General features: G+C 36.7%; 1 protein-coding gene across 1 annotated transcript; it reads right to left on the reverse strand.

The window, feature by feature from the left end:
• Positions 1-1,007: 1,007 nt before the first annotated feature.
• On the reverse strand, positions 1,008-19,412 carry LOC145769265 (integrator complex subunit 4-like). The gene is made up of 23 exons (XM_082580848.1): positions 19,275-19,412; positions 18,047-18,171; positions 17,607-17,791; positions 17,206-17,336; positions 15,455-15,619; positions 14,657-14,796; positions 14,290-14,383; positions 13,566-13,664; positions 13,044-13,215; positions 12,460-12,530; positions 12,251-12,340; positions 11,236-11,339; positions 10,881-10,970; positions 10,461-10,576; positions 9,294-9,430; positions 9,031-9,150; positions 8,807-8,947; positions 7,397-7,498; positions 7,111-7,232; positions 6,636-6,876; positions 2,390-2,526; positions 1,694-1,793; positions 1,008-1,237 (listed from the first exon to the last, which is right to left on the reverse strand). Exons 1-23 carry the CDS (start codon positions 19,344-19,346, stop codon positions 1,055-1,057), a joined length of 2,937 nt encoding a protein of 978 aa, XP_082436974.1. The 5' UTR covers positions 19,347-19,412; the 3' UTR covers positions 1,008-1,054.
• Positions 19,413-21,428: the final 2,016 nt, after the last annotated feature.

Here is a 21,428-nt window from a genome sequence, read left to right on the forward strand (position 1 = left end):
TCAACGACTGGACTACTTTTGAAGCGTGACAACTTAAGTGATTTTTTTCTCCGAAGAAAGTAAGATGGCTCCACGCATTGCATGTTTTTCATCTCCATCAGTGTTTTTGCGTATGATCAACAACAACAGTCGAGGAACAGAGCGCTTTATTGGCAGACTGAAACGCGTTGTGAACGGCTTGATTCGAGATGTCCAAGATGATTTGGCCAAAACAGACTTGCGCATTTGTGCTGCTTTGCACAGTATGGTGTGATAAATAATCCCATTGAACTGTGTTGTGTTGTTGAACGGTGGTTTTGTTTGATAGATCTTTGAACGAAATGATCAAGGGTTTAAAGTTAGCTAGTATTAGTAATTGCAATATGCATGTAAAAACCAATGCTGAGGTATATAATCAATTGTAAATACAATATGCTAGAGTAACTACCACTGTACTTAATTGTTAAACAATGTGGCGCAGCACAGCAACTTAACAACCGAAATAAAAGCGTCACAGTAGCAAAATTGCCGTGTTTCTCATATTTTTGTCCAAAATGAGAAAAAACATGTTTTTTCAAAATAACTTCTTTTCTGTTGCAGTTAGCGTTTCATATTGTATTGACAACAAATAGGAAATCGTCCCTTCCGGTCATTTTGGCGCAAGTTCCAAGTCTCTAGCTCTTGCCATATTCGTGATAAGGCCAAAATAGCAAAAATCCGCTAGCTGGCACATCAAGATGACGTCATAATGAAAAAATAACGTCATTTTTGAAATCAGTGACGAAAATCCATTCAGAATTTGACCCGAACCTAATTTTCCTGAAAAGTCGCCAAAAAGTGGGACACCCTATTAAACATGTTCTGATTGGTTCGCGGTGTCCTTACAGCAATTGGAATCTTACTGGAAACCAGTATGTTTAACTGGCTATCCCAGCAAATCAAGCACTTGGTCATTTATTTCCTTTTCTGTCACTGAATTGTACGAATGCAGAAAAGAAAAACGTCGGACGTATCGGCACAACGTGCAGAATGGTGATAAAAAATGTATTGGAAATCAGAAACAAGAAGACGACCATCATATGCGAGCCGGTGGTTTTGGGTGCACGGTGATTTCAACCGGTTTGCACAACGGCAACAATCCACTCCCGTGAAAAGAGACGTCTTTATTGCTCTGCGCTGCCATCTTGTGGTTGTAGATTTTAACGAAAGATATTTTTAAAACGCACGAATCCGTCCATTGTGAGTGGCTCAAGTAGATCTGGAAAATATTGATGCGCTGTTGTCAGCAACATTATTGCAGAATAGACGCTTTGCAACAGACGATTCGCTTTTTTGTATCGCAAATCAGATTCATGTAGGCTAAAGGAAGACAAGAATTTTATTAAGAACTTATTATTTTTGTAGTCAATTTTAAATGAAATAACTAGTTAACTAGCCTACCGTACAAGAAGCATAAAAAAAATTATTCTCAACGTTTAATAGTTTACAACGTTTAACAGGTTACCTTAATAGTTGCAGTTCCTTGCAATACAAACGCCAACGATAGGCCACGTTAGCATACGTCACTTGAACTTGGCGTAGTACGTGAAAGGCTCAACTTTCGCAAACCTTGATTAGGCCGCGATAATGTTTTGTTCCTTTCCAATTTACAACAGTTATTATCCTTATACATTTTTTCTAACAACGTTGAAACTATGCATTTTTGTTAGCTCACCTTCGATCGAATGTTGAAACGGAATGCAGACAACTGCTTTATGTCGTTTGGAAGGTGCTCGAATAACTGGGTTGTGCAATCGGGATACGTCACTTGAATCCTGTGAAAATAACTCTGTTTCAAGACCACAGAAGAGTTAGAGTCCGAGTCATGTACGACCTTGTGTGTTGCAGAAAAACAGCTGAGGGAAATGTTCCCCAGTGAAAGAATATGTAGCAGATAACTTCATTGTTTTGGCGTAGGGTTATAGCTGACAAGGGAGAGCCGAACACCCCGAGGGTAAGAAAATTGCAGAAACTGCCGCTCTCATATATGTTATCACATTATTTTGTATCAATCATTAGGGAATTAAACAGCTCCCTATGGCACAAACCTGGAGGTACGTAAGAACATTGATAATAATAATCTCTGGTGCTATCTTTTCCTATTTTAGTCAATTGTTCTATTTTAAGTGTCAACAGTGATGAATGCTCGGTAGGCATGGTTCGATACTCTGTCGGTCGAACTTTTAACAAGTGGTGTTAAAACTTATTCCTGCTTCGCACTCAGCAAAAGAGTCGATTCAGGGTAATAATGTACTCGGTTGAGCCTATATATGGCTGCGCTGACATAGCCTGCTTTGTAAAGAGCAGAGACCCATGCAATTTGGGTTGGATGCAGGGCTGCATAGAAACACAGTGTACTTTAAATGCCTACCTCATCTCTGAAAGTGGATCCACAACGTTATCGGCTGTAATATCAACGTGCACGCATGCTGCAAGGCCGGCGCTGAATGTAATTGGTGCGTCGAATCGTGATTGTGGTTCGTGAACTACTACGTGTGACCTTTGAACCTAAACATCATCAAAACCAAGTAATGAATTAGAAAAGGACATCCCAGACAGAAAAATCCGTCATTTTTACATTGATTCAACGTCTCCACACGATAGTACTACAGACAATAGCACTATTAAAAATAGTACAATAATGATGCAGAATATACGATTTCCTATCTCTACTTAAGAGTGTTTAAAGTCGTATCTGCTTCAGAAAAAAAGTTATTTGAGAAAAACACTTTTTTATTGTTTTTACATCCATTCCATTTCTATAATCTTCGAGCTATATGACAATACATTGTGACGTCAATTCGGTAATTGGTAATAACAATGGTAATTGTTTGTAAATCAACAATGATAATTGTTTGCTGACAATACGGGTCTTAAGGGATAAAAACAATTTCCAATTTGAATTTAGTTGGTCAGTTTTAAATGCAGTATAAGTAGGGATATGGCATGGCTGAGATCTGTTGAGGTTAAGTCTCTGATAGTCTCGAAAAAGTTACTTGGAAATACATTACCAACGTGTAGAGAAGTTATAGAGCACTATCATTATATTCAGCAGCTTTTAATAGATACAGACACTAAATTTTTGAAGAAAACTCCAGGATTCAATGATATCAAAGATGTAGTTATGAATGACATAGTTCAACTGTGGAGAAGAGCCAGCTTGCCTGCTATCGAGTTGAGAAGTATCCACACAAAACTGAAGCAACTTATTCACAAGTTTGCTGTGGCAAGAAAACGTGCCAAGAAATTGAAACTTATTTCAATCAACGATGGCTGGCTCGACCAGCTCTTTGATATAACCAAGTGCCGGTGTGAAATACCAGATATATTTCAAACGTATAAAGGTAAGCTGATTTGTAGTTGCAGTTTTGACCACAGAGTTCCAGAAAAAGAAATTATGTTTCTGAAAGATCAAAGGTCCGATAGAAGAATGATTTTATCTTCATCCAAAGATGCACTGTTTAATATACACAAGCTGCAGAGTGTAATCAAGCTCAAGCGACGCACCACGGCGGAAGATGATATTGAGAACCCCACATCCAGTAAATTAAGAGCTACAATAAACGGAGGCCTATCCAATTCTAAAGTTTTATTCAATTCGTTGAGACCGCGCCAGTTCGATTTAAATATAAATTCTAATGAGAGCAACGATGATGTTTTGGAAGCAGAGACGAGTGATAATGTTAGGGACACGTCAACCTATTTCGACCTGGATTACCAACCTGCTCCCAAGCATCTTGCAGGAGGAAAAGCTTACCTTAAAAAACGTTCATTTTCGATCAGTACCAATGACTGTGTTAAAGCAGACCGTCGTTTAGTGTCGATTCGCCAACAATCCGATTTGCAGCGATCAACCGTTGGAGAAAAAAATACTTCTGCTTTGCCAACAACTGTACTTCGAAAGCGCGAGCAGTGTCGACTTGAAGCTTTAAATCAATGTGAGGAAGAGCTGAAACATGCTAAGGCAATTCAATTATGCTATGATGGAAATGTCATAAACAAAATGGACAGGTACATCTTTTTGGGACAATTTGTGGATACAGGAGTCAAGTGTGAAAAAGTTATAGCTGTAAAAACTTTTTTGGAAGGAATTTCGGTAACTTCTCAGATCATTTTTAACTGTGTTACCGAGCAAATTTGTGAGGATACTTTGAGTAAAATATATTCAGTTATGTCAGATACTACTGCATTAAACACAGGGAAAAAAATCTGGTATAAATAAGCGCCTGGCCGATTTCTTCATGGAACGGCATGGTCGAGGCATCCACACATTAAAATGCTTATTTCATGTTAATGAAATATATTTCACTCATGTCATCTCAAAAATCGAAGGGTAAAAGAAGGGACCTGGAGCAATGCAAGATGGAGCACTGATGAATCACTTTAGTGAAATCAAGAAGCCTGATTTGAGTCACATTGTTGACAGAGTTAAACTTAGCGTTCCTATCACAGGATTAGCTGCTCTGCATTTGAGAAAGAAAGCAGAATGGTTCTCTAGTCAGATAGAAAATGGCAGTAACGACCATTCGTTTAGGAACGATCACGTGTGTTTACTTGCTTTGGCTGGTTACCTTGTAAAGGATGTTCCAGAAAACATGAGAAATCTTTTGGTTTACAAGCAAGAGCCGACATGCCATGCCCGATGGATTACAACAGCCAGCGGATATCTTCGTCTGTTGATTTTCAACGTCTGTAAACTGGATGGTAACCAAAAAGAAAAACTTAATAGATTGGTATCTTACATAGTTTCAGTCTATCTACCTTCGTTTTTGCTTATTCACCTGATGCCTTCCGCTGCTGAAGGCCCGGGTATCATGATTGTGCAACGAAATTTTTTACTTGCGTACAGAGACCTCGATTCAGAACTTGCAGATGTCGCTTTGAAGTACTTTTACGACCATGCTCTGCAATGGCTGACACCAATAAACATCTCATTAAGCGTTTTCTCTGAAGTACCACCTTATTCTGTTGAAGCTGTAAAAACAGTAGCGTTTCCGCAGTCAGTAGATGCCAGAAGTTTACTGCGAGATCGCAAAGCCGGACTTCGAAACTTTTTTACCGCAAAGAGCAAAACTGCTCCTTGTATGATGTGTTGCGATGTTCCGGAGACATTTTAGAAAAAAATTGAGAACAACAACAGAGCGACGGAAAGGATGATTGGGAGATTAAAGGTGTCGTTAACAACAGGATTATCGATAACCCATCACAAGCAGAAAAGACAGATGCTCGCTTCCGTGCGTTTCTTTGTAATTAGCAAACGACCATCATGAACGTTGAAAATAATTTTAGTGTTATGTTAGTTTATAGTTTGTTGTTTTGGTTAAGATACAGCTGAGTGGGATACACTGTATGCTCTTTTATTCCTGATTATACTACTCGCGATTGTTTATGTCAGTGGAATTTTCTTAGCATGTGATTTTTCCTGGCCAATCTATCTATAAGCTCTTTAGTTGCTAATATTTTTTTTATAATATTGCGGTGTATTTTACTTAATATGGTATTGTATAATATTGACTTAGAACGACTACAGGTTATAAAATCAAATTTAAAAGTAGAAACGCTTTTTAAATTTGAACCCATCCTTCAAATGACGTCACAATTGTAATTGTCATATAGCTCGAAGATTATAGATATGGATATAAAAACAATAAAAAAGTGTTTTTCTCAAATTACTTTTTTCTGAAACAGATACGACTTTAAACTCTCGTAAGTATAGATAGGAAATCGTATATTCTGCATCATTTGATACAAATTCCATACGTCTAGCCCAAGTAGTTTTCGAGATATTGAAAAAACGCGAAAAATCGTGAAAAATCGCGTGGGACACCCTCAAGATGACGTCATAATGAAAAAATAATGCCAGATTCGTAATCAGCGGCCAAAACTCCATCAGAAAAAAAGGTACTCGTTTTGAAATTTAAAAGTGGTGAAATTTTGAAACACCCTAAAGTACAGTATGATATGTACCGAATGGAGGTATTGAACTACGTGGTGCCATAATACAGGGGTCCGCAAATAGTGGATTGCGGCCTAAAACTTGGGTCGCAAGACCATTCACTCTGCGTCCACAATAATTTAAACTTACTAAAATATAACCCATTTGGAAAAAATAAATACAATCATATACTTTTTGATATGTATTATGTAATATATGATATGTAATATGTACCGAATGGAGGGATTGAACTGCAATTATTGTAGTACCATAAAACATGTGCGAAGTTTCATACAATTTTGTGCCATAAAGTTCATACTGTCAATAGCAGCCTAATAGGAATGAAAATGAGGGTAAATTACAAAGTGTTTTGCGCAAAATTATGTTTGCGAAACGTTTTGATCGCGAAGATTTAGAACTATTGTTTTGTGGGTCGCGCCAACAAGTATTTGCAAATCCTTGCCACAGAAGATCTAATGGTTAGTACCATAGCTAGTAGTCTAGTACCATTCCAAAATTGATTCTAACAAAACAACTTTATATTATAGTAAAAATTCCAAAATTGATAAGCAAAGTGATAAATAAAACTGAATTACAACCGATTCGGTGAACAATGAACATATTTAAGAAAAAAAAAAAAAACGTTTAAAGATTTTTCTGGTAATCGTCATATGACCAATACCTTGTTGTTGAGGTCGACTTCTGTGACGCAGTAGTTTGATAGCAGAGGTTGTAAAAGCTTCACTACGAGAGAAGACTTTTGTGAGGAAGAAAGCTTGAAGAGTTCGTTGAAAAGAGTTTGGGAAAACGAATCGGGCGATATTTCGTTCTCGCTGAGAAAGGTGTGAACTTCTTCTACCATTTTGAAGAAATTCTTACACAGCTTTCCCGACTGAATTTTCTCAGAATCGCCTTGAGACTTGCTGTGAAAATACATTTGATTTTCAGAAGGGTTTCAGTTCCCAAAAATAAACATCAGATTAGGGCCAGAGGTTTTGTGGAAAAAAAAACAAATTTCATTGCACGGGAACAAACAAACTTATTCAAACATTAAAAACAACAAAAATCAGTCAGGTTTGAAAACTTGTCAAATTTTGAACAAAGCTTTAACCATCGTAAATGTGGCTTGTTCATTATATAATTCAAATAGAAGTTGCCTTTTCTTGGAGCTTGTAATTCCCTGCATTTCCAAGACAAACAAAAGAGCTTGTGCTTTAAGCCGCAACTGACGAACAAGTGCCTTTTCTTCAGAGCTCAACCCAAGATACAAATGATCCAACTGTAAATAGTTATAACAATTGAATTAGAATTGAATGAATCTAGCTGTGAAATATGTCAAAATTTCAAACTTTTTGATAGAAATACAATCTGCGCTCAAACTTTCTGTATTGCTGATGGTAATACAACTGCGCTAGACGCAGCGTTGTATTCTTGATGCGGTACCTCGTATGTGAGCTGTATGATCTGAGTGGCGGCGGGCTTGGCAAATGCTGTCCGCTGAGAACTCATGTGTGATGAGCTGGACCAGCCTTGTCTGTCAACAGCCTGAAATACAGACGATTATTTACATCTTTCTTGCGCCATTATTAGCTTCTTAACCATAAACAGACATAGCTGAGCAACACCACAACATTCAACATTATATAAAAAACAAAAATAAAATAAAGAAAACGTGTTACAAACGATTTCGGCTACAAATATAGGCCTAGCCATTTTCAAGCCTAAAAGAAAATATTACATTGTATAAGAAGTACTTGAGAAACATACAGTATAACAAAAATATGGTCTGATCTCCGTTTATATGTAAGGAATCCAAACGTTTTCCCACAAATGTGTCCAGATTTATTGCTTTGAAATTTAACGTCAAGATTTTTCCCGTCTATAAAACATTTTAAGCGGGTTATTATGTTTAATTGAAGTCTAAAACTCCTTTCCGCTTATGTTCAAATGTCGCGTATAAGTTCACTTGCTCGCATGATGCGAGTTCTACATACATTGGTATGAACACGCGACATGATCGCGAGAATAAGAGAGCATCTGAGTTTAAGTAATTTTAGCAAAAATAGTGCCATTAAAGATCATATTCGGAACTGTCGATCGTGTTCAAACAATAAACTCTCGTTGGACTATTTTCAGATTGTTCGCAATTGTTTGACCGAGTTCGACACCAAGATTCACGAGGCAATAATTGTTCGCCAGCGAAGCCAACTATCTGTGAACCGTCTTTAATTAATTTGGCACGTGCTGTGCTTTTTTTGTTTGTGCAAATGTCTCGTGTTGTGCTTCTGTCGGTCTTGCATAATATGTTTGGACACTTTCTCTCTGAACAATTATTTTTTCGTCTTTCAAATACACCGGTTGTGCTGCGTAATCCAATTTTCAGTTTATGTAAGCAAGATAAGCAGTTTATTCAATTGTTTAGATCAGAGCATATTTTTGTTATACTGCATGTTTCCCAAGTACTTCTTATACTGTACAAAGTAATATTTTCTTTTAGGCTGGATAAGGGCTATATGTGTAGCCGAAAACGTTCGGTTTAATTTACTTTTGTTTGTTATAATAGTGGTGTTGCACAGCTATGTCCGCTTATGGTTAAAAAAGTAACCTCTCTACCCAAATTATATTATGAGGTTTTATCAAGAAAAGCTTTCCTAATCAATATTTTACATCGTTTCAACGTCTAGATACGTTAAAACAATGTAAGAACAGAAGTTTTTGTTGGTTGGGTTCAAGACTGCTTAAATGCATACCCGGCAAGCAAAAGCTGCCGTTTTCACACAGTTGCAACGTCCGGCGACGTTAAAACAATGTGAAAATGTCGTCTTAGTTGTTGGATAAAGCTTTAAAATGTACCTTTGCTAAGAGAAGTTGAGCTTGCAAGAAGTCGGCCGAGCACTGAGCTGTGGATGAGAGTTCTGGCGCAATGGTGGCCGCGTGCCGAAGATCACGTATCGTGCACTCGAGTAGCGACCGTTGTGTACCTGGCTCTTGATTCTGCGTAGTATATGTTTGAAGTGTTCATAATCACAAACCAAAAAATTTACATTAGTTAGACAAAAAAGCGGCCAGTCGCTCACTTGCAAGTCCTTGACTCTACTCATGGTGCGAGATAGGAAAGTTGCAGCATCAGAGTTGTCGTCAGATTGGTTGGAAGGAATTCTCACGCAAGAGTTCACTCCGGCCGTGAAGGTGGTCAGCTGACAGGTCGAAACAGTTTTTTTTTATTGAATCGCATCTTTAAAACAGGAAGTACTACTTCTCGAGCCAGCTTTTAATAAACAACGCACAAACATCTTATGTAAAACTACAAAATAGCTACCACCGCAGGTTCAAAGGTTACCTTTATGTTTTGAGGGACGAGTTCGGGTATGCTGTCACGGAGATACTGGTAGTGTCTGATGACGTGTTCTGGAAAAAGCTGAGTCATTTGTGGGCATGACTGGGCAGCGTTAAAAACCAGAATCAATATGGAAATGTCTAATGATTAAAAAAGTTAAGTCAAATAGAGCGAATGCAATGTTTCTAAAAAAAGTCACCATCAAGGATTTTTGACACTTTCTCTAAATAATTCTCAATGCAGTTTTCACGCGAAAATACGCGATTATTATTTTCCCAAAGACAATGACCTTAATAAACTTCCTTTTAACAAAAGGGGGAATTTAGCGGTGGTCTCATTACATAGCGACAGCAAACTGTGTACTCATGTTTTCCTGTATATTACACCAGCATGGGATACAATAACGAACAGCTTCATTGCAGCCAAGTGCAATATTGCACGAAACAAATCCAAGAAACTCTAGTGCTAAGCTGAAGCCAAATGTTATGTATGTTTATAAACTATCCAGCACAATCTGACGGGGTTTCGAACCTAAACCTACCGGCTCTGCGAGAAACCCTCTGAACAACAGATCGGAAATTTGCATATAACTTTCACAGTTGTCAGAAAGCACTGATAGACTTTTAAATAACATGACACGCGGTAGGTACATTATAGGCAAAACAATTAGTGCAGGGGCTCCCAACCGGGAGGAAATTTTGCAATTGGCCGGGGGAATTTGGTTTTAGGATTGTAAAGCTTTTTAAGGCTAGTAAGTTGGCCTAGACTAGAGCTTGTTCAAATCATTTTCGAATGAACATGTTTTCACACACTAACTAAACCTTCGCATTAAATGCATTGACTCCTATATTTTGAATATATTCTTTGAATACAATATTTTTCAGCAAAGTTCATCATTAATTAATTATTTTAGTATGAAGAGGAATATTAGAGGCTAAATGCTTATTACTAGTGAAAGTTTAGTTTCTCTAAGACTTAGATTAAAATATTAATGTAAACAAGTTTTTAACAAACTAAATTTGTAGGGGGGAAGTTAGATTTGAATATCGACTAAAAGGGTCCACAGAGTAAAAAAGGTTACGAACCACTGCATTAGTGCATGTAGTGGAAGCGTAACATGATATAATTTTATGACGATGGCTGGTTTTAAAGAAAAAATAAAGAGGATACAGCTTGGGTCGTCCATTTCAGGTTCTGACGAGTCAAAGTAAGGATGGCAAGACAGCAATTGTGGCACAAGAAGATATACCAGTTCACTGTGGTGTTGTCCTAGCTGTTGCTGAGTCCTGTAATGTGAGTCGGTTCATATTAATGAGAAAAAAAAATACAATCGAAAGCGTGCTCTAGGAAAAGAACACAGTAGCCTTCGGGACGATGCTAAAAATTATTATTTTCATTTTATAATGGAAGAAACTTAAAACAGCTAGATTGCATGAATGCTCGCCAGTGGAGGCAAATGTATTCGTTGGATAAAGAAAAATAATGATTTTGGAGGTTATATTTCCAGTAAATTATACAAAAAAAACTTCACCACAAAGAAAAATGATTTAAACATAAAGAAATCTAACAAAATTTAAACAAGATAATTACTTCCAAATAGAGCGTCGATCTTGCGGATATTTATTGAGGTTCTTGAGCAACATCATCACTGTGCCGTACAAGCAAGACTTCGACATTAGGCTGGAAACAATATAAAGTTAAATTGTGCAGTCTCAGGCAATCGGTTATATAAATTTCTGTCACACCTAGGCATACGGACATGACTCAGCAAGTAAATGCAGCCATACAGAACATGAATCAGCAAATTATAATCACCAAGCAAAGTAGTAAGTTGTTGAATTTAACATTCAAGATCACCAAACCACCAAAATTGGATGAGATTATATTAACTACAGAGCAGCACATCACTGATCACTAGATTCCGACTGAAGCTGTCATATTCAACCTGCAACTGCTCAAAAGCTGATGGATTCCTTCTCTGATCTCCCTCCCTGAATCCTCCATCGCCGCATGGACATTGTCTAGTTGATCCTCCAGCAACGTGACGTGCTTTCGTAAAAAAGGAACATAAGCGACATGCCACGTTTTGTCATGTGACATGACGATACGTGACGTACGAAGAATAAAATTTCTATTTCATTTTCAGGAAAATAAATTAATCAGTCAACGAAGAACACTTTGGCTACTCTACACGACATAGGAAACGCTGGAAAAAAATACGAACTGTGCATCTAGTTTATCAAAAGCATGGGCTATGATGCACACAAAACCGGCATGAGCAGAGAACAGCTGAAAGGCTAAAGTGGCTTGGTGTGCTGAGAGTGTTTGCACTGATTTTATGGTGCGGTGAAAACCTGTTTTGAGCAGACTTGGACAATTGAATACGTAAATTCAAAAAAGGCCCAACTCGATATTTTTCAAAATTCACTTTTTGTGCTTTTCCAGTTCCTTTCAATGTCCTTTAAACGTAACCTGACAAAACAACCAGTTTTTTCAAGCCTAATCAAAAAAAAAAAAAACTTTCAATATTTCCATTGATTTTCAGAAACGCCCAACTCCAGCAGTTGGGCTTATACCTCTCCATAGTTTCTTCACATAATCTTCAGCACGTGACGTTTTCACACATAATATTTCTTACCAGAATATCTAAGAATGTAATCATTATCGAAATTCCACCACAAAAGTAACAGACCAAAATAATTAAAATACATTTATTATATGTCGAAAACACCTTTGTAGGAATTGGGCCCTTCTTGAATTCATGTATTCAAATTTTAAAGCACTTAGCAGTTGAAGGGCAATGTCGTTTACAACTTGAACTATTAAAAAAGCAAGACTAAGAAAATGTGACTTTCCTTTGATAGCAAAAGTGGCGATCAAAGCGTATTGGGAAACTGTTTAAAAGCGTATTGGGAAACTGTCTAAATTAAAATAAATAAAAACTAACGAAAAGATCATACCTCAACTATCTTATGCAGAGAATTGACAGCGTTCAGTCGAACTGACTCGATTTCATCATTCAGGCAATCCACCAGAAAATCTAACGCGGCCTGTGATACAAAAGCGTCGTTTGCATCATCATCTGTACGCGCTTACCATTGCGTGATGTACAATACAATTACAGTAAGAATAGAACCAAATTGCTATTAAAATTTTTTTTGTAAATTACCTGAGCGAAATTGGAGTTGCTTCTTTGTGCGGCAAGCTCTGTCAGTGAATCAACGGCCGCGCTTCGAACCTCTGTGTAAAAGATAAAGTTAAACAAATAAAGAGCGCTTTACGAACCAGTAAAACAGATTGCAGCTCACAACATGTATGCTAAAGTTATTTTTTTAGTGTCATGCTAAAGTTAAACCATACTCAGTTTAAATTGGATTTTGCAGAAGTGGTGGCTACGTAACTTTGAAGCACAATTTTTTGGAATTGCATGAAAAATTCGTTTTTGTTGTGATGATTTAATTATTACATCCAAGACTGCTATTAAAGTTTAACGACGAAGATGGACTTATTAAAGGGAAAGTTACGGCATTAGCTAATAGCTATAGCACCCAAAGCATAATGTCTCTGAACAAATTCTTAAAAACTAAAACACTCGCTATCGTCTAAATATCGCACTGTGCAGTTTATTTAAGCCTTGGCCGCATTTGTGCGTTAAGAGAAGCCGCAAATATTGTGGAAGAAAAGCTGATTGGTCAATATTGCCGAAACGGGTGCAAAAGGTGATTGGTAAGGAAATGGAAATCCAATTCTTACCCATCATTTCATCTTCCAAGCCATGGACAAACGCCCCGCAAGCTCCACTGTTCATCAGGGTGGTTGAGTCCGGATTGTGATCACGAGTAGGAGCATCATCAGCCCATTTTGCTCCGGAGGAAAACTCTTCAACAAATCCCTCCTTGGCTTGCTCGTTCAGAGACTTTTTTCTCTGTGAAAATCATTGGATGAAAATTTTGGCCATCTTTCGTGATCCGATGTTGGACTTCAGCTTTAAGTGATATACAGTGGATGAAACTAGGTTGGTATGGGATTTACACGTTTGGATAAAATGATTGAATCTAAGCAAAAGCTTACAGTTCAACAAGAAGAAACGAAAAAACAATGTTTTTCGGGGTTTTCGCAGTAGTAGTTAATCGAGGCCTTAATGAATGTAGTTTGTAAAAATTAAACAAGCCCTGTCTTTCTTAAAAGATAAGCCTTAAGGTTTTGCAGGAACTCAAAAAACTGCAGCCAATCGCAGCAAAAGCCCCATTCGGCAATCAGCAATCTCGAACTAACCCGCAAATCAGACATGAGCTTTTTGTCGAGGGTTTGGAAAAGAAACGAATCACTGACGAGATGCATCGAACCGAGGAGCCTGGCAGCCTCCGCACGAACCTGGGTGAAAATAAAAAAAAATGTTTTTTTTTTTTTTTTTTACGTGCATGGAAGTGTAACAACTCTACTGCTACGCATGAACAAATGAAAGCCAAAAGTTTTCCTCACGACAAACACTAGGCAACTTATAAAATTACATGAAACGTTTTTGTTTCTGCATACATTGAACAAAATTTTGCATTGTGAATTACAACTTGAAAGCTTCTAATGAGGAGTGATAAAACTTTTCAAATCTTACCAGAGCTTCTACCAACGTTTTTGATAAACTTTAAATAATATGTTGTATGCCAAGATAGTTAAGTGGCAGTCAAATAGAGTTTTTTCGATATGTTTGGCGACAACGTAAACCTTGCTTAATCAGCTTTTTTCGTATCCAGGCTTATGCCCGATGGTAGAAGATTTAGAAGGAGTGGACGGGAGGGCAAGGAAGCCAATGTCCATGTTTACTTTCAGGCATGCCAAAAACACAGTCGCATGCCCTTGAGCGGTGTCGAACCGGCGCCTCTTCGAGCACGGTGCCAGGATTCTCACCACTCGGATATACAGTCGAAGCTTCATCAGTAATTGCTATCCACAGAAATGCTACAGGTCACAGCTTCCACCATGCTATTGCGCGAGTATTCACCTTATAAGAGCTGTCGTTGAACATGTTGCAAATCTTAGCAAAAGCGTCGTCCACCAAACGAAGCTTTTCGTCCGAGTATGGAGCCTTGATGAGACTAAAAATACGAGCATTGGTCAAGGAAATGAAGCAAACTTTTAATTGTATAAAATTTTACCCAACAACACATAGGCGTTGAATAGTGGCTTTCTTGACAAAACATAAAAAACCCAAACCAATGATACACAATAAACGTTAAACTATCTCCTGAATCGTTGTAAAAGTTAGTGTGTAGCTTCACGCTCTGGCAGTTGGATGAAACTCTTCAAAACGCAAATTGTGATTCGTTACGTCCACCAGTGACACTGCAACCACCAGTTCAAACGTTCACCTTTCAGGGTATATATAACTGAGAATCCAAACCAATTCTGCGGCCGTGAATCGAACTTGCTCGTAATCGTCATGAAGGGCCGAGCAGGCTTGCTCATAGACAGACATTTCCAACCGCTGTCCTCGTTGGTGCATCATGATCTTCAATGAAATATTCAAGTTACAACAATGAAGCATTTATCAAGATAAGGTATTGCTTGTTTGACTGATCAGTGATGTTGTCATGTTTAACACTGTAACTACAAATGTTATTCCAGTTACGCTGTTGGAAATGAACTAACGTACTTTTGTTATAAAGCCAAGTTGTTATTCAGTGTCCAACAAGCCAAATTTCACCACACACATCGATACTACTAGACGACTATTTTGTACTTACGAGTGTAGCTTCCATATGAATGAAAATACTATGATATATTTCTTGCTTTTGCACATTGAAATCAATGCGGTATGTGGAGCTACGCCGAAATAAACTTTATTGATGGACATTGGACAAGCGTTGCCTTGCTGTTAATCATATATATACGAATACTTTTTTTTCAGCAGAATTTCACTGGAAAGGACCAAGAAAGTCTGCACATATTTTTCTCGATCTTAACTCGAAGAGCGTTACTAAGTGTTCCAAAATACAGGAGATATGTGTTAGGGAGTAGTTCATAAATTGGAAAATTATCACAAATTTTATGTTGAATTCTGGATCTCAAACAAAAGTTAATCATGCGTTCGAATAAAATAAGTACGGTATATATATGAAAACGACTAATTTTACAAAGTGACAAAACTAACATATTTATTGAATTACCAGAGCTTGAAGAGAGCTGCTTCGTACACGCGGTTCAGGATCAGCAAAGTAATCAGCAACAAGGGTAGGGACATTAATCTTATCCCAACGTTTTTCAGAAGCTGTCTTTGACACGTTCTTGTTAGTACTCAGGTTTCCTATCACTTTCAAACATTGGCATCTCACCTGATAATTGTATGAAAAATACTATATCAAAGTATATGATTTGTGTGCTTAAAAAAATATTTTTGCATTCTAAAAAAGTGTAAAAAGTAAAGTTAAACTTAAAGGCACAAGGGTTTATAGCCTACTTTATCGCAAAGCATACTAAGTGCACTGTACACACAGATAGGCAGGCATGGGAGTCGATAGTGAAAAAGTAAAGAATATTCCGATATTCGATAGTGCCAAAAAAAGTAAAGAATTAACCGATTTCGATACTAGATAAAAAAGTAAAGAATAAAGAATGTAGTAATCGATATTGAAAAAAAAAATTATTCCACCACTCTTTCTGAATGCTCAAGGCAGTAACAAATTGAAAAAAATTCAAATAAGTGAAAAATACTTCCCACTCAAAGGACTAGGAGTAACAAAACATAGTTTTAAATGCAGTCATACAATAATAATCCTTCTGAGAAGAGTCCCAAACACAGTTTTAAATGCAGTCATGTAATGTACCTAACTGCTGAAGCAAGCATTACCATTTTCTCAGTTGGAATCAGAGAGTTGAGTACGTGTTGGGCTCAACACCCTCTTACCCAAAGAAAACAGTCTTTCTACAGGTGCCGATGAAGGCAATGTTGTATTGTACATTATAAAGGGCTTGTACAAATCCTTCGGTAATTCACAAATTCATCATCAGTGTTGCACCATGAAAGCCACAAGTTTCTTACAGACTTGGAACCTTCTGCTAATCTCTTTTTCGCTCTCTCTTCAAATCTCCAGAAAAAACGATTTTTTTCTTTACAACTTCAGAGTTAGAACTCATTTGAGAACAAGAGGCTTGGGCTTGTTCAAATTCCAGAAGGGTTCGAGCTGAATGCGATCAACCAGGGTTTCCCCGCAAAAAAAAATCGCTCCTCCTTTCAATAGAATTTCAAAGTCTGCCTAATAAAATTGTGGAATTCGGTTAATATTTTACGTTGTTTATTTGTAAACTTTACAGAAAAGTACCGAATATCGAATATCGGATTCAACGCACAAAAAAGTAAAGAAAAGCAGCTAATCGATACTTATTTGAAAAAGAAAAGAAAACACGGATTCGATAGTGACAAAGTAAAGAATAACGCTATCGAATATCGATTCGCAATCGATAGTCCCAACCCTGCAGATAGGGTATAGCCCACGTTCATTAACATGAAAGACAGGTCCACGACATTGCGGTGTTGCTAATTCAGCATTGGTTCACTTTCATGTTGAAACATCGTGATGTTGGTTCATTTCGTTGTTTGACTTGTAAGCGTTAGGCTTTTTTGTCATTTTGGAAGGCTATCAGATCTTAACTCCCATATTCAAATGTCAAAGTAGCAACAATGAAATGCAGTGGTCCCTTTGCATCAAAGTCAAATCCAACGTTTTTGCCAATTTAGAGTAGCGGTTCTTTGTAACTTTTCTACTTCCAACACCCCAGCCAGAAAAATTTGTCATTTTTACATTAATTCAACGTCAACAGACATTGAATCTATGTAAAAATGACGAATTTTGCTGTCTGGTCTAAGATCCGGTTTAAATTCAACCTAGCAACTGAAAACATAATAATGCATAGTGCATACTTCTTGATGGTGGTCAGTAAGTGAGGAGCATGCGACGGTGACAAGACGTTGATGTAACGCTTTTTCACAAGGTAATCGGAGAGCGGCAGAAAGTACCGAAGACCACAATTGTGCAAGTACTTTTCCGGACACTGCAGACAAAAAAATTAATCATTTGCTATCTTCAAATATGTCAAGAATTGCTATTATGATGCAAAAACGTTTGTTGCATTCTGCATTGAGTTTGGTAAATTAACGTTTGCAGAAAGCGTTTAACCGAGTTGACTTTTATCATTGTGACTTGCTGTGAGAAATTATTTCTTCGGTTTTGGCACTCCATCTACTCGTAATGCATCATTTCAATTTTTGTAATGTCAATAATATATATATAAATATAAATAAAAAAATGCACAAAAGATCACCTTCTGTTTCTAGTAAAGAAATTATATCTTCAACAACATGAATAGGATGAAATCCCAAGGTAGAGCAAAGCTGGCCCAATAAACGAGCAATTTTCGTTCGAACAGTGCTGTCAGTTTCAGTACGAAAATGTTTGAGAAGTGTGTTGCAGCACTGTTCGACACATTCCAGAGGAATCGGCAGCTTCCTGCAAAAGATAATTCTGTCAATGTGAAGCTACTTAATCACAAAACAACAAAATCCAAAGATTGCGATCCAAGTTTTAAACTAAAACTACAATCTTCTAGAAACCACCCAAAGATGTAGATCAAATCTTAAAAAAGTTCCTTGCCTTAAAGTTCACGTTATCTAAACCTTCAAACATTGGCCATAAACCTGGCTGCAACAACAATAAAACTAGACATAACGAGAAGAATCATATACAGTACTGTTTTATTGATACCTAGAAAATTCCATCAAAATTTGGTGAATTTGCTGAGAAGTTTTTCCTTCTAACTTTAATTGAAATTCTTCAGCTTTGACAGATGTCTCGCCAAGAGGACGTTTTGATAGACGCAGTTTTTTCAACTAAAAAAAAGCAATATGATTATCAAATGATTAACAATACTAGTAGTACTTGTAAGATATTTGTATATTTTATGTAATATTTACATAAGCAATTAGTGAGGTAATATAAAATTTGAATTTCAATCACTGTCAGAAGCACACTTTCTATTAATGAATATAAACTTAAGCATTTTTAAAAAACTTCCTATTCCAGCCTTACCAAACATTCAATAGACAATATAATCAACATGAATATAATTTTTTTTTACACTAATCCAATTATAACCAACCATAGAGTGATAGACCTCCATTACTGCTTAAAATTTGAAAGAAAATGATCTGCTAATTGATAGGTTATAGGACAAAAGCGTTTGTAAATGTTTTTCTTCTTTACATGAAACATTTTTTTTGAAGTTCAGGACAGGTGGTTGAAATTAATTTAACCTTCAATGTACCATACCATAATCTTTTTAATTGCTATATATTAATTTCAATATAATTATATAACCTTTTTACTCAAACTGTATGGTTGCATTGTTGGAACCAAATACATTTACAGTTCACAGTAAAACTAATTCCTTTACTATTATATTATACTTTCTACTCAGTTTTGAAATTTGCATTTAGAGTTATTCAATATTACATATAATATTGCTTAAATAGCTTTCATGAAATCCAAAATAACACTTGAAAGTGACAATAAAACAGGCTTTAAGCAAAGCACATTTTGATTATGGATTGGATTAAATTGGATTGAATCTTTATCCTCGGACTGGGAAAGCTTCTTTGAGAGCTTAATCTTGGCAGTTTTGCATACTTGTAGAGGTTTTGAATCACTGATGTAAGCCCGGTTACCGAGATTGACAAAGCAAAGTTTCCCACTGTTGAAGTGTTGTTGCCACAGAGTTATTCTATTCATTAGATGGCGGTGAATGGACAGACAGCAGTCCTTAACGTGTGTTGCTCAAGCGCACAATCTGAGAGTCGAACTAGCGCCACTTGATCTTGAAGTTTGTTTACTCAAAACTTTAAAATATGTTTTAAAGTTACAAACATATAATTTTAATGTCAAAAACTTCTATACAAAATTACTTGCAGATAAAACATCATATTAAGCAATGTACCTGCACTTTTGCTGGTTCTTGTATGACATGGCTAAATTCTTCATATGCTCGTTTTTTCAAATGTACAGCCATTTCACAGTATAGATTTGCCTGGTTTACTGCAACTTTTCAAAAGTTACCATCATTCAAAGCTTGTACAGTTGTCTAAACTAAATCAGCAAAATATAAAAGTAAAGGTGTAGTTTCTTGTCATAGGCTTCAGTAGTTTGATTTTGGCAAATAATAGACAGGAAATGTTTAGGGCTCTTGAGGCAGGGTATCCCATCATCTGAGAACAAATTAGTTGTTATTTTCTAATTTCCCATATTGTCAAAACCATGAGAAGGTCATTCTATCACAATACAGTTAAAATTTTTAATTTTTGTAACCCACCTTCTCAGAATTGAATATGTAAGAACTATTCCTATTGGGAAACAATGAAGATTGGACTTCATTTTAATGCCCCATATTTCAAATTTGAAAAAAAGATTTTTTCCCTTAGCCAATCTTAAACTGTCAAGAAAGGCTACCTGCTTTATGTGCAAAAGTATGATACGGTAATATGGTTTGTTGTAAACTTCTGTCACAGTTGACATGATTGTTTCATTGCTATATTCACAATGTGTTCAATGAATAAACTTAGTATTAATTATTATTATTCCCTTTTCTGGATATAAATGTCTTTCTCATACTACATAAAGCACTAGTCAGAACAATAGTGGAATATGATAACATCATCTGGTGGCCAAGTTCCAATTATCAACTTGCAAAAATAGAAACAGTTCAGCGCAGTGCCATGAAACTTGTACATGGATTTTAAGAGTTAACCTATCCAGAAAGGCTGCAAAATCTTGATCTGCCCACCATTGAATACAGAAAACTCCGAGGTGACCTCATTGAAACATTCTAATATACCGTATGCAATGCATAACTTGTATAACGTCGATTTCAAGAATTTATTCACACTGGACCTGAAAAACATCGCTATAAGAGGACACAGCCTTAAGCTGGAAAAGCCAAAGCCCAAATCAAGAAAACTTGGCAACTTTTTTACTTGCCATAACTACGGTATGTAATGTAATTACTGAATGGAACCTTCTCCCAGAATATGTGGTTGCTTCATCGAGTGTAAATTCGTTTAAGGCTTCGTTAAATAAACTTTTCCAAAACCGAGATATTATGTAGCCTATACCCCACAATGTTTCTAATTTTCATGTTTTGTTTTGTTTGAGCTTACCACCGGCAAGTTCGGTTCTGTTTCCAATATTTACAATAGATTGGCATAGTGAAGTGTGTACCTACCTAATTCGTACCACGAACAATTCGTACCTTGAAAAGATCGAGGGAAAAAATTTAAAAAAGCCGAAGTCGCTGATTGCAGTTTCCGCAAACATTTTAAAAGGGTTACGGTATCGGAGTACTGGACTACTGGTATCCGCAAACAAACAAACTGAAATAATCGAGAGAAAAAAATAGAACATTGCTGATCGCAGTTTCCGCAAACATTTTAAAATTTCCGGTAATGATCCTAAGAGTTTGCCGAAGTCGCTGATCGCAGTTTCCGCAAACATTTTAAAGGGTTAGGGTTGATCGGAGTTTCCGCAAACATTTTAAAATTCCTGGTAATGATCCTAAGAGTTTTTGTTCGTTTGCGGAAAATTTTAAAATGTTTACGGAAACTGCGATCAGCGAGTTCGGCTTTTTTTTAATTTTTTCTCTTGATCTTTTCAAGGTACTGCAGGGGTTCTCGGTTTTTATTGTTGATGCAGGGGTTTGAGGTTTTATTGTTGATTTAAATGTTTATTCCCCTGATAACAGCAGAACCGCTGCTGGCGTAACAAAGCTTCGATGGCGTAGAGATAACGCAATGAGTCTCAAGTTCTTTTATTCGTGAGTTCGAGTTCTCTGTTAATTTTCAGTAATATTAAGAGTTTCTGTTAAAATTGAATTTTATGAGTAAATCTTATATTATGAGTCAAAATTGTTTTGTGCAGAGGTATATAAAGCACTTTCAGAAAAAGGAAAAAGAAACAGTTTCGTAATTTAAAATTGGCAAATTCCAACAATGTTTACAAACTAGGTTGAACTCCTGCTAGTGAGATTCCATTGCAGAGGTGAATCGCGGATATACATACTGAATAAGCAATAAATGGCCATTTTAACAGACTCACTTGA

This window comes from Aplidium turbinatum, chromosome 4, assembly GCF_918807975.1.
Source record: "Aplidium turbinatum chromosome 4, kaAplTurb1.1, whole genome shotgun sequence".
NCBI lineage: Eukaryota > Metazoa > Chordata > Ascidiacea > Aplousobranchia > Polyclinidae > Aplidium > Aplidium turbinatum.